At 43.2% G+C, this 15487-nt stretch overlaps 1 protein-coding gene across 1 annotated transcript in view; it reads left to right on the forward strand.

Annotated features, from left to right (window-relative positions):
* The window catches only part of pcsk5a (proprotein convertase subtilisin/kexin type 5a), a 28812-nt gene extending 13336 nt beyond the window's left edge, over nt 1–15476 (forward strand). Inside the window, exons 22-37 of the mRNA XM_069169758.1 lie at nt 632–768; nt 1460–1660; nt 1840–1908; nt 2070–2112; nt 2343–2485; nt 4067–4267; nt 5982–6065; nt 6202–6400; nt 7149–7363; nt 8535–8777; nt 9513–9749; nt 9842–10019; nt 11018–11235; nt 12574–12674; nt 13057–13261; nt 14490–15476. Coding sequence (XP_069025859.1) covers nt 632–768; nt 1460–1660; nt 1840–1908; nt 2070–2112; nt 2343–2485; nt 4067–4267; nt 5982–6065; nt 6202–6400; nt 7149–7363; nt 8535–8777; nt 9513–9749; nt 9842–10019; nt 11018–11235; nt 12574–12674; nt 13057–13261; nt 14490–14959 — 2944 coding nt within the window. The 3' untranslated portion in view covers nt 14960–15476. The remainder of the gene's footprint in view (nt 1–631; nt 769–1459; nt 1661–1839; nt 1909–2069; nt 2113–2342; nt 2486–4066; nt 4268–5981; nt 6066–6201; nt 6401–7148; nt 7364–8534; nt 8778–9512; nt 9750–9841; nt 10020–11017; nt 11236–12573; nt 12675–13056; nt 13262–14489) is intronic.
* The last annotated feature ends 11 nt before the right edge of the window (nt 15477–15487 follow it).

The following is a 15487-nucleotide window of genomic DNA, read 5'->3' on the forward strand; positions in this document are numbered from 1 at the left end:
CAAACAAAAATCAGTAAAGAGAAAATACCTCAATCATCACATGACCACCGTTTGTGTTAAGAACAGCAGTTCTCTGAGGTTCACTTGTGCACAGTTTTTTTTTTTTTAAGACAGGCCGGTTGTTCCAGGACTCTTTGAGACCGACTGAATCTACAGAGCTGTGCAAGTTCTCCGTGTCTTCTGTCTCGTCATTTAATCCCAGACTGAGTCCAGGATGTTGAGATCAGGGCTCTATGGGCGCCACACCGGCTGTTGGCTGAGGATAGTTCCTTGTAACTCTGACTGGATGTCTGATATCGATGTCATGCTGCAGAATGAATTTCAGACCAATCAGACTCTGATGGTATTGCATGGTGGATGAGAATCTAAATGTGTAGTGTCTGACATTTCCACAGTATTGAATATCAGACAGATTTAGCAGACAGATTGGTTGTTGGAAATTCAAATTTTGAATACTTAACATTAGTATTTAAAAACATCTAAATTCCCTTTCATTTTAACCAACTTTCCTCCTCTGCTTTGTCAACACACTCTTTGTGAATCCATGTGTTTCATGCTGGGACGTAGATGAGTTCAACTCATGAACACAGACATAAATCACATGTGTGGACTTGTTTTGATGTTGCTGCAGGGCTCTCGACGAGGGCCGCTGCGTGGTGGCGTGTTCCAGGGGCAGGTACCAGTCAGGCGGCCAGTGTCACCTGTGTGACCACACCTGTGCCACCTGTGTGGACGCCGTGCCCGCCAACTGCACCAGCTGTGACACCGGTGAGGACGAAACCAGCGGATCACGCTGTGTTGAGCATGTGTGTTCAACTTTAATCATGTGCACCTCCAGTATGTAAAAGGGAAGCGGGGTGTGGTATTTTTTGCCCTCTCTTTACTCTCACAGTGGTGAAACAGGTCAGAAATGTTCCTGTTAAAGAATATAAAAACCTAAAACTATGTATTCCTTTTACTTTTTTATTCAAGGGATTATTTGAGTGACTGTTTTACTTTTTTTAGAATAAGTAAAATGGCCTGGAGTTTTTGACACATTAATCACACAATGATTTAAACAAGGTTAGTGTTCTGTTTTTATTTTACTGCTTCTAATTTTTTCACTTTTATCCTGACCTGTTGTCGGGGTCTGACCATACCAGTCTGTAACTGTGTCTGTCATTGGCTGTTTGGAGGTCATATAAGAGGTTTTTAGAGCTGTGCAATGAGCTGCCGGCTGCATCGGAAAACGGTCCTCAAGAGAGCGGCGACAGTGAATCAATAATTATTTGTGGGTTCGTCACTATAAGTGACCCCTTTCACATTGCACGCAATTCATTTACTCGCATTTAAAAAAGTCAAACTTAAATTTTGCCCAATAAATTATTAACTATGTAGCCAAACGACAAGCTGAATGTTTTGTACATCTCAAAGCTCAGTGTCACATGTCTTTGCACCACGAATGTTGTTGTTCTTCCAGATAAGTTTGGCATGGAGCGTTACTTGTATAAAGGCCTGTGTGTGGACGCCTGTCCAGAGGCCTTCTACCACACCAAGGAGAAGAGCTGCGAGCCCTGCTCGGACCACTGCCGACTCTGCACCAACCCCAACCACTGCCTGAAGTGCAACTCCTCCTACTACGTCTCTGATGGAAGGTGTGCGAAGCTGGAGTGTGGAGAAGGTAAACAAGTGTTATTTATGAGATGGCCTTCTGTTATCTGTTGTGTTACAGCTTCAGAGATGACCTTGAAGAGCTTTGTTTCACACCCGTCCACCCTCAGCGCTCTCTCACCTCCTTTCTCCAGTTGTTTCTCTCGCTGTATCTCTCCTCCACACTCCATCTCTTGTCTGTTTTCTCAGGAGAGGTGGAGGATCCAGATTACGACGACTGCATGGCTTGTGAGGAGGGCTGCAGGAAGTGTGTCCTGTGTAAGTCACGACTCAGTAGCCCTAACAAAGTTTTCCCCAAATGAGCGCTGCCTACGGTAGAGCGAGCTCTCCTCCCAGTGTGTTGCCGACCACGTTCAAAGGTTTTTCCCGGTAGTTCCTGTTTATAAGGAGAGCTGAGTTTTTTTGTCTGCTTTCAACAGATAACCCCAGGCATTGCCTGTCCTGCACTGAGGGCTTTTACAAGTAAGGCTGTGTGCCTCTCTGTCGCCAGGTGTTGATCTCGCCTCTCTGCACCCGCTCTGCCTTTCATTTCACTGCTATACGAATGAAAAGGCCTCTTTTTGCAGTGAGAGTAGAGTTGATCTTGTGTGTGTGTGTGTGTGTGTGTGTGTGTGTGTGTGTGTGTGTGTGTGTGTGTGTGTGTGTGTGTGTGTGTTACAACCACAGGTATCGACTGCTGCTTTTGTTATCAGTTTTCAGGATGGCTGCTACAAAAACTGCCCAGCTAAGACGTACAGCATGGAAGAGGAGATGACCTGCATTCCATGTGAAGACAACTGTGTGAGCTGTGATGAACACGAGTGCTACTGGTGCGAGACCGACCTCTTCTTATCAGGTAAAACTGCCCCACTGGTTCAGACATTAAGTCATGAAGCAGTATTTACAGCAGTGGAAGTCTTGCATTAAAGGATCAAAAGTTATTGATGTGGACAAAGAGGCTCCTGTCATGTTTTATTATACTGCACATGATAAATTAACTTTTATTAGAATTGATGTCATTTTTTTTCTCAACCTACTTTTTTTTTTTTACATTCTTTTTTTTTTTTTTTTTTTTCACATTTAAAAAGCAGAAATAATTTTCTGACTGTTGTGGCACACCTCCTCCAGCAGTCTCCTGTTAGTGCTGCTTTTATTTTTGCCACTCTGGTTGGAGGAAAAGAAATGTCATTTTCCATCTGTATTCTGCTCAGGTGTAACTCTGACATTCTTGTATTTTTTCCATGTTTTATTCTGAATATGTCCTTCAAGCTAAGACTCCCATTTATTTTTAATTTGCATATTACTACTGCCTTTTGCCGCAGTGGAGACTAGCAGTATTTAGATGGACAATATTAATTTAAATACTTTAAATACTACTTTATGTTGGGTGATTAATGTATGGCAATACATAGTACTTTACAAGATGAGCATTTTATATTTCAAGTATTAATATATTAAACTGACTGTTAACTGTATCCAGGGACAGATTAACCCACAAGAAAACTGATTGACTAAAAACAAATTTATATAAGCATGAGTATGCACCATGTCAGCTTGACAGAAACAGTTCTGATAAATGTATTAAACCTGAATTTTGACACTGCATTTTTACTTGAATCTCTGAGGCCACTTTAGATGCTTATCCCTTCAATTTAAATTGTGCTGTCATGTCTACAAACAAAGGTCTGTGGCCCCAGTGCCCCAGCCCAGCCTTGACTGTATCTGCCAATTACATGCAGTGCAGGTAAAAATACTCTAATGTTGAGAAGAATTTTAAAGTGCTGTAACATAAAATGAAAAAAACCCCGAATGCAGCCGAACGGATAGATTATCTGTTTTCATTCACCATATTCTTTTTCTTTGTTGGAAATGGAGTCAAGTTGGAATGGGAGTCTATATACACAGAGGCTATCTGGAGCCAACCCCTTGTGGCCCTCGGTGGTATTGCACCTTAAGACACTTCCGTTCTGGCCTCACTTCTCAGAGACAGCAGCTATGTCCACTTTTATATACAGTCTATGGTTAAAACCTAGTGCCTGTCTTACCCACAATGCAACTCAACCGCTGACAGTTCACTCAGGTGTGTTGTGCTAATAGCAGCTAATGTAGCTATAAGTAAACATGGCGACAGAGCCACAGTGACCTGATAACCTTTCTTCTTTCTAACTGCGCACCACAAGATTTTTTTTTTTTAAGCTGGTTGTCTTCAGACCCAGCAGATGTATCAGACTTCACACCAAAGCATAAAAAGGCTTTATACATCTTTTTTTTCATACATGTGGTAAAACTGTAAACAGACTTTGATGTGTAAAATCGGTGGAGTTCGCCTCTTAGGAAAGTACAACCTCCCAAAATGGTGAACTCACCCAGCTGAAGTTGGTTACATACAAGATGGATCTCAGAAAACAGAGAATTTTCTCCTTTTCTTTCTCCTCAGAGGGGAGGTGTGTTTCAGAGTGTCCCGACAGTTTCTATGGCGATGAAGACACCAACGACTGTGAGGAGTGTCACTCAGACTGTGTGACTTGCAGCGGCCCGGAGGACGAAGACTGTCTGTCGTGTGAGGAGGGGAAGATGCTGGAAAACGGAGAGTGTGTGTCTGACCATGAGGCCTGTCCCATTAAGACCTTTCGCAGCGGTGAGACTAATACTTGTACTCCACTAATCCAACCGTCTGCCCATAATGAATCAGGGATTTGGGCACTTTCACAGGGCCAGAAAAGAAATGTTGGAGGGTAATTGGTCTGTGTGCCATCGTGCCTGAACCCTGTACCAACTTAAGCACTCAAAACAGAATGAATGTCGGCCAGATACGGACTTTGAAATAATTGATCGTATACGCTGAACATTTTGTTCCCTCCTCGAATTAGTTGGACAGTCCTTAAAACAACATATGGTAATTAGTGGGAGGCAAGACATCTTAATTATAGGAACTAAAATAACTCTGAGAAAAGTGCAGAGGTTAATACAAAGGTTGAAAGTGAACGCACAGAGGTAAAGTTATTCTTAAACTTCTCAGCAATGAGAAAACAGAATCTGAAACAGCACAAAATCGCAGGGTGCAGTTGGGATTTTGTGTAATTGACAGTTAATTCAGATTGTGAATGTAGAATTTAAGTATTAATCCAAGTTGTTTTTTTCTAATTGCTGTTGTTGGAAGAGATTTTGGGAAACACACTTTCTTACCCAGAGTTAAATAAGAAGATCAATCCCACTTTCACGCCTGAAACAAATACACTTATTTGCTTTCTTGCTGGTATTTAAATGAGAAGTTTATCTTAGGACACTAGTTCTCTGCTGGTGTAACCTCAGGAACTCAATTTATCTTTGTCATTAAGTCACAACCCAAATGAGTCATTCATTTATCATAAAACACAATGCCTTCATGCACTATTAAAAAAATGAAATAAATTGAAAAAAGTGGAACAAAAATGCACTCAATGAAAATGACTTTTATCTTGAATTAAACAGGTCAAATTTATCTAATCCCAAACCTGTTTACAGATGTTCCACTGAGAACTAATTATTGAGGATAGGTAGTTACTTTTGGTTTTAACTGTCATGGCAATGTTAGCAGTGAACGGCTACTGCACACGCACTGCATCGTGGTAAACGCATGTCCTTAAAATAAAAGGGCAGAACCAAAAATTCAGTAGACTTCACAATGAAACTTTCTTTTCCCTCAACTTTTTTTCTGCGACCCACTTGATGGGTCATAACCTGCCAGTCAAGGCCCAGTCGCTTAGGACAGTGACTGAACTCAGGGGGAAACAGCTGACCTGGCTCTGTCAAAAGGTAAAACGTTTGCCAGACAAAGTGGGAAGGACACTCAGAAGTCACAGCTCCCAGACAAAATAAAAAAGTTGCCGCACACAGCACCGTTTAAAGCCACAATTTGTAATTTTTACTGTTTGGTAAGTAAAGATCCGACTTCATAGTGTTAAGTCATATTTAGATTTGCTGGTTGGTGAATAATGATTTTGACCAGAGCCGACCTCATTGTTTCCTCCTGTTTCCAGTCTTTACGTTAAGCTAAGCAGCTTCTAGCTTTATCTTCACTGTAGGCTGCAGGTAATATTACACTACAAGCAGTATTTCTGCTTCCAGCAACCTTCCTCTCACTTCAAACGTCTCTGAGACGACCTGTGACCATTGTCTGAGTTCAAATTTTCACTATTCCTTCCTTAACAAGTTTTTATCGAATGACCGACATGTTTTGTTTGCATCTGTTGGCCAGGACTGTGATGGTCCTGGATCACGGCTCAGGTTTCCTCTGTTGTGCGTTTTGTGTGTTGTGCTGTAATGTGAATCGTAACTCTTTCTCTCATGTCCACCGTGTTGTTTCCCTCCAGATGACGGTGCGTGCGAGGACTGCCACCCGTCCTGTGAGTCCTGCTCTGGAGAGGAGAAGAACCAGTGTACAAAATGTGCAAAAGGTCTGTTCGTGACTTCTGTAGATTAGGTTTATGCTTCCGGACCTGCAACAGCCGTTTTAATATTTTCATGGTTACACCACATGAGATCCTGCTCTCCCACAAAGATGATGTTTACTGTTTGTTGTTGCTCCTCCAGGGAGATTTCTAACCACACAGCAGACATGTGTGTCAAAGTGTCCGGGGGGCTTCTTTGCCAGTCGGCTGAGCGGTGTGTGTGAGGCGTGCCCTCCAGGCTGTTTGCAGTGTGTGGATGCCGAGCACTGCAGCCGCTGTCAGAGCACTCGCAAAGCTCAGTTGTTCCTGCAGGATGGACAGTGTGTCCAGGAGTGTGTCAGGTCAGGGGTCAATCCTATCACTGTTGGCTCAAATTGAAATGCATTTACGTGCTTCTTTTCATCTCTGCCTGGGAATTGATTAATCTCAGTTTGCAGAGATTTAACCTTGCTGCCATGTTGTAATCACATCTTTTGAACACCTGGCCAGATGTATGAATCCCGTCCTCTGGGGAGCCATAAATAAAATGTCAGGAGATGCATTTTTTGGCCATGGTTTTGACATTTCCTGCTTGATGTTTATGTGCAAATAAACCGTGATATCCTTGAAACTGAAAGCATGTATTGTCCTTGCTGAAGCACCATTAGCATTAAGATGAGAATTTAAACTTTCCCCCCATGCGGGCTTTATGATAATTAATTTTTTTACCACCGTCTAATAATTTTTTTGAATTACATAAGGTCTGCATAATTGCCTGTATACATTATTAGCTGTCCTCTCGAGTGGAGCAGAGAGCAGAGCAAATGTCAGTCCACTTGTTTACCCCGGCGGCATTCATGACAGCTTATTTAATATTTTTCACATGCAAAAAAAAAATCCGTCCAGCTTGACGAGTACCGCAAGGAAAGAAATCATTTAATTAAGAGAAATAATGCAAGTGTGAAGTTTAATTTGTTTCAATATTATCATGCATGGTTTGAGTGATTTCAGCAGAATGAGGACAAAACAAATATAAAGTATACATGCATGAGTTCAGTTTATTTATTTTCTTGTGTTTGATTATGTGTCTACCCATCTGTCATCCAACAGGGGTTATCCTGCAGGCCAGGTGTGTCGTAGCTGTGCGGCCGGCTGTGCGTCCTGTTGGAGGAACGCGACCCACTGCCTGAGCTGTGAAGAGCCTCTCCTCCTGCACAAGCACCAGTGTGTGGAGGAGTGTCCGCCAGCACACATTGTCCGGGACCGGGGGTGCCAACGCTGCCCCTTGGCCTGTCAGGAGTGCAACCCAGTCGGGCAGTGCACAGGTACTGAAACACAATGCAGACCAGGAGAAATTCAGCTGTTGGAGCTCATTCAGTCTGCGTGTTTTTATTCTACAAGTCCTCTTTTGACAGCAGTGTTTTCACAGGCAAGTTTGTTGCTTGTTATTGTCAGCCACACTAAAGGGATACCTCGAGGGACAGCATGACTGGTCAGTCCAGACTGAATTATAATCAAGCTTTATCGATGGTTCCTACACAGTGTATCCTAGTAACTTCTGTCTAGCGTCACCAGGAGTTTATATTTAGGGTTTTCAATGATATATCACAAAGCTATTGCACGCTAGAGGGCTCTTAATTTGATACGAGTACAGAAAGTGTTACATTTGCATTAACTGTAACTTTAAGGTACAGGTTTAGGGCAAACTACACCTGTGCCTACAAGGCTGCTATAATCAAAATTATAATCATGGACCAAATACAGGGTAAAAGGATCATCGTGAAGAGTCCACAGAGAACTACCGGTAGCTCCCTCGGCTCTACAGAGCTTTGCAGTGAGTTTTAGATTGTAGTTCAGTTATTCACTCTCAAAACGCTACAGCTGTTTTTAGTGGAAGAAGTTCTACTACAAACATGGTTAGTGTCTAGTTAACAGACTGTAGCATTTATAGTAGCTAAGGAGCCAGATATTTGACATCAAGAGCTGGTGGAGACCAAAAACGGAGCTAAAAGAGAGGAAATATTTAACTTATCTTCACCTGGTGGTCAGAAACATGACTTCAAACAACTGCTAGATGTTAACTACTGTTTGCAAACAAACTCACCGTACCAATTGAAAACCATTTGACCATTTGTCTCTAGCCGTGCTGTTCCTACTCCCTCACAGGACTGGTAGCATGGCTGTAGACAGATATGTTAGAGAGCACAACGAGGTCCCTTGTGGCAAGATGACAGCGTCAAACTTCATTTTTGTTAATCTACTGTGAACACACTTTTACGTTTTGCGGCAATATTTGGATACAAGAAAAGTGTGCGTCTGACATAATACACAACTCGCCTGGATAATTTTTCATTCGTGGCTTGTCATTTTCTAACCAACTGAAGTCCATGCCTGACAGAGAGGACTTTTGTTAAAGACTTTAGGGTACTTACTATAGTTTCATTGAGTTGTAATAAACTGTTCCTCCATTTAGTTGAAAAGCTCTTCTCGGTGCAGGCTGCGAGGAGTATCACTTTCTCCACGAGGGCCTGTGCGTGCTCGACTGTCCTGAGAGGTTCTTCGAGGACAAGGAGGAAGGGGAGTGTTTGCGTTGCCACCCAGACTGCGCTTTGTGTGACGGGCAGAACAACAACGATTGTGATGCCTGCGTGGACCCCGACGCCACCCTGCACAACGGGGCATGTCTGGCACCCTGCCCCTCCCATACCTACAGGGACGCTCTAACTGGAGACTGTAAAGGTACGACCTTCATTGCACAGCAGAAAACACACTGCTTATCTGTCTTTTCAGATGTTTTGGTGAAAATGTATTTATCTTGGGCTGCATGGAGCATCACGGGCAAACAAAAGTTACTCATCAAAGTGAAGCCGTCACCCATTTTTGAGTTAATAACGCTGAAATTATTTCTTACTACACAGTCAGAGCTTCTGTCCTTTTGGGTATGACATGCATTTTCTCAATTATATTCCGTAGTATGCTTGAGTGTGTTTCTTCACTTCAGCACTGACTAAAATAGCAACGCTTCTCAGACGGTTAACAGGCAGCTGTCAAACCTTGAAAACAGCACAGCGACGCCAAAGACAGTTCCCTCGAGAAAGACACACCGCTCTGGTTTTGTGTGCCTCTCCCTATAAAATGTTGCAGGCGACGCCCGCTTTTGTTGCTACTTAAAGTAGCTGCCTGCAGAAAGTCTTTTAAAAGCAAAGTACATTGCTCTGCTGCAAAACGGACAGTGTGAGCTTACAACAGAAAATGTTTTCACAGATCATGCACGGGTAGAAACTACCAGGTAAAATGTGCTGCTACAGTAAAAAGACAATTAATTAAAATCTCTGACCTGATGTTCATAGTTTATTTTCAGATACAGCTATTACATATTAGATATCATGTCTAGATGAAAAATATAGAATCTACATGTGCTTCACTTTAGGTATGATAACTTTTGATGTAGTTCTTTTTCACTCATATCTCCAGACTGTGATACCTCCTGCCTCACATGCTTCGGGCCCCACGCCGGCTCCTGCACTAGCTGCAGAGAGGGTGAGAGGCTGGACGGTCACAGCCACTGCACGCCGCCCGCCAACAAGTGCTCGCCTCACCAGTACGCAGACCAGCACGGGGAGTGCCATCCTTGTCACAAATACTGCCACAGGTGCTCCGGTCCTGGCAAAACCCACTGCCTGAGCTGTAACCAGAGACATCTCCTGCTCAGTGAGTCCAGTTTGGGCTGCGAGTCCCGGAAAGATCTTCGGGCGTCTGTGACTTGTTTGCTTAGCTGCATGATCGTGTGTTTGTTGGTACAGATGGCACCTGCACGGACAAATGCCCAGCAGACTACTACGAGGAGGAGTCGGGGCAGACGTGTGAACCCTGCCACGCTTCCTGTCAGTCCTGCGTTGGAAAGCACAGCCACGAGTGTCTCACCTGCAAAGCCCATCTATTTCGAGAGGGCAAGGAGTGTGTGGAGACCTGCCAGCACAGGTAGTTTAACCTGCTCGCCGTCCAACTGTGCCGCTCACCCATCACATTAAATGCGGTCACACAGTGTTGTCGTTAATGAAAGACAGGCCGTGTCCGATAATGACACTATGGACACTAAACCATAGCTTTCTTTTAGTTAGCTGGACAGGGGCGCAGTTTGGAGATGCAAGCTAATTTACCCTGAGATTTAAATAGCCCTTCATGTGGCCTGTAAAATGCTAATTAGACTGGATTATTTTTGGGCAGGGGTGCTGTGACGGAGACAGTTAAATTAATGTGCCGTTAAATTGATGCGCAGTTAAATACTTTAGAGAAAAATAAAACAGGATGCAACGTCTACCTACAACAATCAGCTGAAAAATAAAGCTGCCTCCTCTCAGCCACCAAACCAGCTCTGATCTGTCCAGGCAGGGACTCATCAAGACCTCTGACAGTGTCCTGTGGTATCAGGATCCTTTAAGTCCTGGAAGTTGCGAGATGGGGCCTCTATGGATCAGACTTGTCTTTCCAGTACCTCTGGGGACTTTGTAGGCGTAGTCAACACCTTGAGCTTTTTGTCATGTTCCTAAAACCCTTCCTGAACAATTTTTACAATTGGCAAGGTGTTATCCTGGTGAAAGAGGCCACTTGGAAGCAGGAAGCAGTTTCCTGATGACAAAGGCATTACCTTTAAGAACTGACGGTTCACGTGCTGCCACATATGTCCTGTTCTCTGCAGGTCCCAGTGTTATTCACCTCACCTGTCAGTGGTTTTAATGATGTGGCTGTACTTTTATACCTGCATGCAAACAATGTGACATTCCTCAGCAGTGGATGGAGGTGTTTTGTTGTGACTAGTGTATCAGGTGTTAGTCCCCGCCATGTCTAAATAGTTATAGTTGTGTAAATCTAAATGTCAGGCTGCAGGAAGGTATTTCCTTTGAGGACAAACAAAGCTCTAATCTCATTTCATTTAATTAAATCCAGTCTGTCATAACTTTTGACCATCTGTGCACTAGTCACTATGGAAACACTGACTCGAGGATGTGTGAGAAGTGTGACCCGAGTTGCGGGGAGTGCATCGGGCCCAGGGAGGACGGCTGCCTGAGCTGCGCTCTGGGCCTCATCTACTTCAGAAAAGAAGGCCGTTGCCTCCCCTCGTGCCCTGAGGGGCACTACCACGACACTACACACAGGACCTGTGAGCCCTGCCACGCCAGCTGCAGGACGTGCTCAGGTACAAGTGTCCACTCAGCAGTAATTTCATGTACGGCAGATACACACACGCACGCGCACACACGCACGCACACGCACACACACACACACACACAGATCGCATGTAGGTTATGAGATATTGATGATGCTTTTTTCTCCCAGGACTGCAGATGTGAAAGTGGTGGAGAGCTCGGACAGTGTTCCGTATCGACCCTCGTAATGATATATACAGTACATGCTCATGTTATTCGTACATCCTGCAAAGGAACGCTAATTTTAAACCTTCTTAAAAGAATCATGTAAACATTTGAACAGTTTATCTACTCTAAAATTAAATAAAAAGGCTGGTGATATTCAAAAGTTTTGCAACTGTCAAGAGATTTGATTAGAAGAGAAAACAACAACAACAATAGCAGTAGTGAGCTGTTAGCTGAGTGGTCGTACGTTATGGGTGCATATGCTCTGAATGTATGTGACCAAAAATTTAATCTTAAAAAAAAACTAAAAAAAAAAGCTATGATTTTTAATGGTCTCTCAAATATTGCCAGCATGTCTGTAGCTATAAGCCTCAGCCCCACTGCTTCCTCGTCTGGCTCACCTCAGCAGCTTCAGTCTGGAAACCCTGTTTGCATTAAGGTTCGCTCAGCCCAACCTCGACCTCCCCGGCTGAGAAATGAGGCTGATGCAAAGTACCAAAAACAGCAGTTCTTTGAATGGCCACTTAAAGGCTGCAAAAGCGAGTCAATTTCCACAGACCCTGATGTTTATGACAACTGTACCAGTGGTGAATTGTTATGTAACCCACCCATCTAAATTGTATTAAGGATCAAAGTTATGCAAAACTAAGGGCGGTGCTGCTTTAAATGACAGGTGGCTGGCATCCCTGTTGGCTCGCTCCCTGCAGGTTTCAGCAATCAGGCTTCATTTGGGCCGCCTCAGCTCCACCCACGCACCATCTCCTTGCACATTTTTGAGAATAAGGCTGAGGCTCTAAATACAGTCTCTGACTCAGCCACTCGGAAGGGTTAAAGGCTATACTCCAGTGGTTTCCAAATTAACCCAAAGTCTACTCTCATTCAGATGCAATGACTGGAAACAAACCCTAATGGAGCGTGGCCAGGCTGGTAATACCAGGCTAGCTGCTTCCTACTGTACACATACAATTTTACTAATGAGTCACTAAAATACAGTATAATATTCAAAGAGTGATAAGTGTTTTTATTTGTTAAGGATTACAAATTATGCTTTGGCTACACTGGCAACTCTTGTCATAGGATCAGTTGAAATTTGATTCATTTATATTTTTAAGGGATGAAGACTATCACCAGACTAACATTTTAAACTTGTCATGTGTCTGCAGGAAAAGTTTCCCAGTCCTGTGACTCATGCTACCCTGGATACCTGCTGTCAGACGGCATATGTGAGTCCATGTGCGATATAGGCCGGTATCCTGTAATAAAGGTAACCTCACTTTTCTAGCTTTTAATTTCTCAAATATTAATTTATTATTTGAAAAAAATCCTTACCCTGTCCTTCACCAAAATAATTACTGCTAATATTTTGGCCCCAGGTATCATATAATGTAATTCAGAGTGACTTAGCAGAAATCTCAAACTGCAGAGTGAAAAATAATTAGTGTGCCACAATATCTAAATAAATCTTGCGGCTCATGCTGTGAGGCAGCTGATTGAAACTGTCGGACAGGTACATGCATGTTAATTGACTACTCTGAGAGGTAGTGCGTTACTTTCGTTCAGTCCTTTTAAAAAGTTTTGGAAAAAATAAGTCTCTAGTTACGATGTAAATATGCTCCGTGTCCGTCCTCTGTCCTTTCCCTCATCAGGGTTCAGGCCACTCTTGTGAAGACTGTGACCGCTCCTGTCTGGAGTGTCGGGGGCCCGGTCCCTCCAACTGCACCGTGTGTCCCGCTCAGGCCATCCTAGAAGCTGGAGGGCGCTGTCTGCTTTGTTGCCGCCATGAAGAAGAAGATGAGGATGAAGACGTCAGAGCACTGCAGCAGGACTGTTGTAACTGCACAGAGACTCGAGGTAGGCTCGACTTGTTGGTTCTTCTTTTTGAAAGAAAGTGGAGGAGAATGGTGAGCGACTTGGAGGGGAGACGATTTCTTTCCAAAAATTAGAGCTTTTTTTTTTTTTTAGGGAGTGAAGGATGATCTTTGGATTAAACTTATCTGTGTTGATCACATCCCCTGTCCAGTAAAAAAAATACTGGGACTGTAACTAATTAGATTTTTTTTATTTTTGATTAATCTCTTCATTACTTTTTATAATTACAGTGCGTGATTGATCACTTGGTCTTTAAAATGTCAGAAGCGAAAAGAAAAATGCTCTCATGATGTCCAAGATCCCAAAGTAATGACTTGCTTTGTCTGGCCAACTCAACCCCGACCCTACACCAAAATATCCAACTTACAGCAACAAGAAACTAATTTACACATTTAAAAAGATGGATTCAACCAATTCTTTTTAGCATTTGTCTTTAAAAAATGAGCAAACTCATTTTTAAAAAGGTACACCAATGATTACTCTTGCATTTTGGTAAATTTGTAGAATCACCAATTAACCTGATGTGCATGTTTTTGGATGGTGGGAGGAAGCCGGAGTACCTGGAGAGAACCCACGCAGGCTCAGGGAGAACACACACGGATTTGAACCCAGAACCTTTTCACTGTGAGGCGACAATGCTAACCACTGTGCCACCCAACATTGTTTCTGATTTCAATCAAAATGTTTAGTTGTTAAATCAGTTTTCTCAGCAGTGTAATCTTTATCTCCCGCCCGACAGTTTTAAGCTTTGTTATTGGAAATTTGAGGCTGAAAAGAACCTTGGGTGTCATAATTACCTGTTTCTGTTCACCAAACTGTACTGTCAACTTTTTTATTATAGAATCAGGTTTTTCTAATGCATTTGTTCATCTTTTGGGCTGATGTTTTAACCAGGACAGTTTCATGTTGAGTCAAGCAGTAGAAGAGCTTGAATGGGATTTTCACTGTCTGAACCAGGAGCACACGCAATCGCTCTCTTACACAACTCTGTTTTTCAGACTTTGAAAAACTCCCTCCGGAGCCCCAGAAAATATTATTTAGTTGTTTTGACAGGCTGAGTGGGACTTTTCATTCCAAGAAAACTGAACTTTGTGTGTAAACTTGACAGAGGGTTTTTGAAAATTGTCATCATTTAAGCACTTTGATATTTTCCTCTTCAGACAGCACAGTCACTCATACATCTGTCTAAACCCTCCGTTTTTATCTCTAGGAGAGTGCATCCTCAGCACCAACTTGGCATTCAGGAATGAGGAGGAAGAGCATGCCAGTGGTAACCTGACAGTCTTCATCATCGCCTGCATCCTTCTAGTGCTGGTACTGGTGGCCGTCATCTTCATCATCAGACACTCCCGGTCGAAAAGCAAACAGTCAGACCTTCCTCCCCGTGGCTACGAGAAGCTGGGCTCTGGCGGGGGACACGGAGGCGGCTACAGCTCTGCCTCCTCTGCGCCGTATGGCGGCCGAGCCGGCTCCTCTGGAGGCCGTTTCCAGGAGGCTCAGCTGGTCGACATCGATCGTCGCTCAGGGAATAAGGATGACGATGACGACGATGATGAAGATGAGGACATTGTTTACATGGGCCAGGATGGGACTGTGTACAGGAAGTTCCGGTACGGACATCTGGGAGACGACAACGACGACGAGCTGGAGTACGACGACGAGAGCTACGCCTTCCGGTGAGGCATAAGATTTCCTCTAAAGAAACGTTTCTCCATTTTCTTCTGGATTCTTCGCTCTCTCATTCCTTCGTCTGTGCTGTTTATCTCCTCCCGCCTGAGGGACAGACCCATTTATCCTTCACTGAATGAGCTCAACCAAATGAGACATGAGAAGCTATTTATATTGAGCAGCATTTTACAACTGCTCTCCATTCACAAAATGAAACATGCTGCAGAAAAAAAAAAATCCATGTTTAGCCTTGTCAAGGACTTTTTACATAATTAAGCTTGATTTTATAGACTTTGTTTGGAGTTTGATGACTTGCCACGTGTATGACATAATTCATCATGGGCATTTATTAGTTTTGACAGTTTCGTTAATCACATTATCTCTTTAGTTATTGGAGTGTTGGATTAGCATTTTAAATTTGACTAATCGTGCTATTTATTTTGTTTTTCCATATTCTCACGTGTTTGCTGTCATTGAATTTTAATTTGAAAATATGTTGTTTTTCCGTTCTAATAAAGTCTTGACTCATGACTTCACGAG

The sequence above is a fragment of the Embiotoca jacksoni genome, unplaced genomic scaffold (genome assembly GCF_022577435.1).
Source record: "Embiotoca jacksoni isolate LCO1_2020_lvr unplaced genomic scaffold, fEmbJac1.0.p SCAF_10, whole genome shotgun sequence".
NCBI lineage: Eukaryota > Metazoa > Chordata > Actinopteri > Embiotocidae > Embiotoca > Embiotoca jacksoni.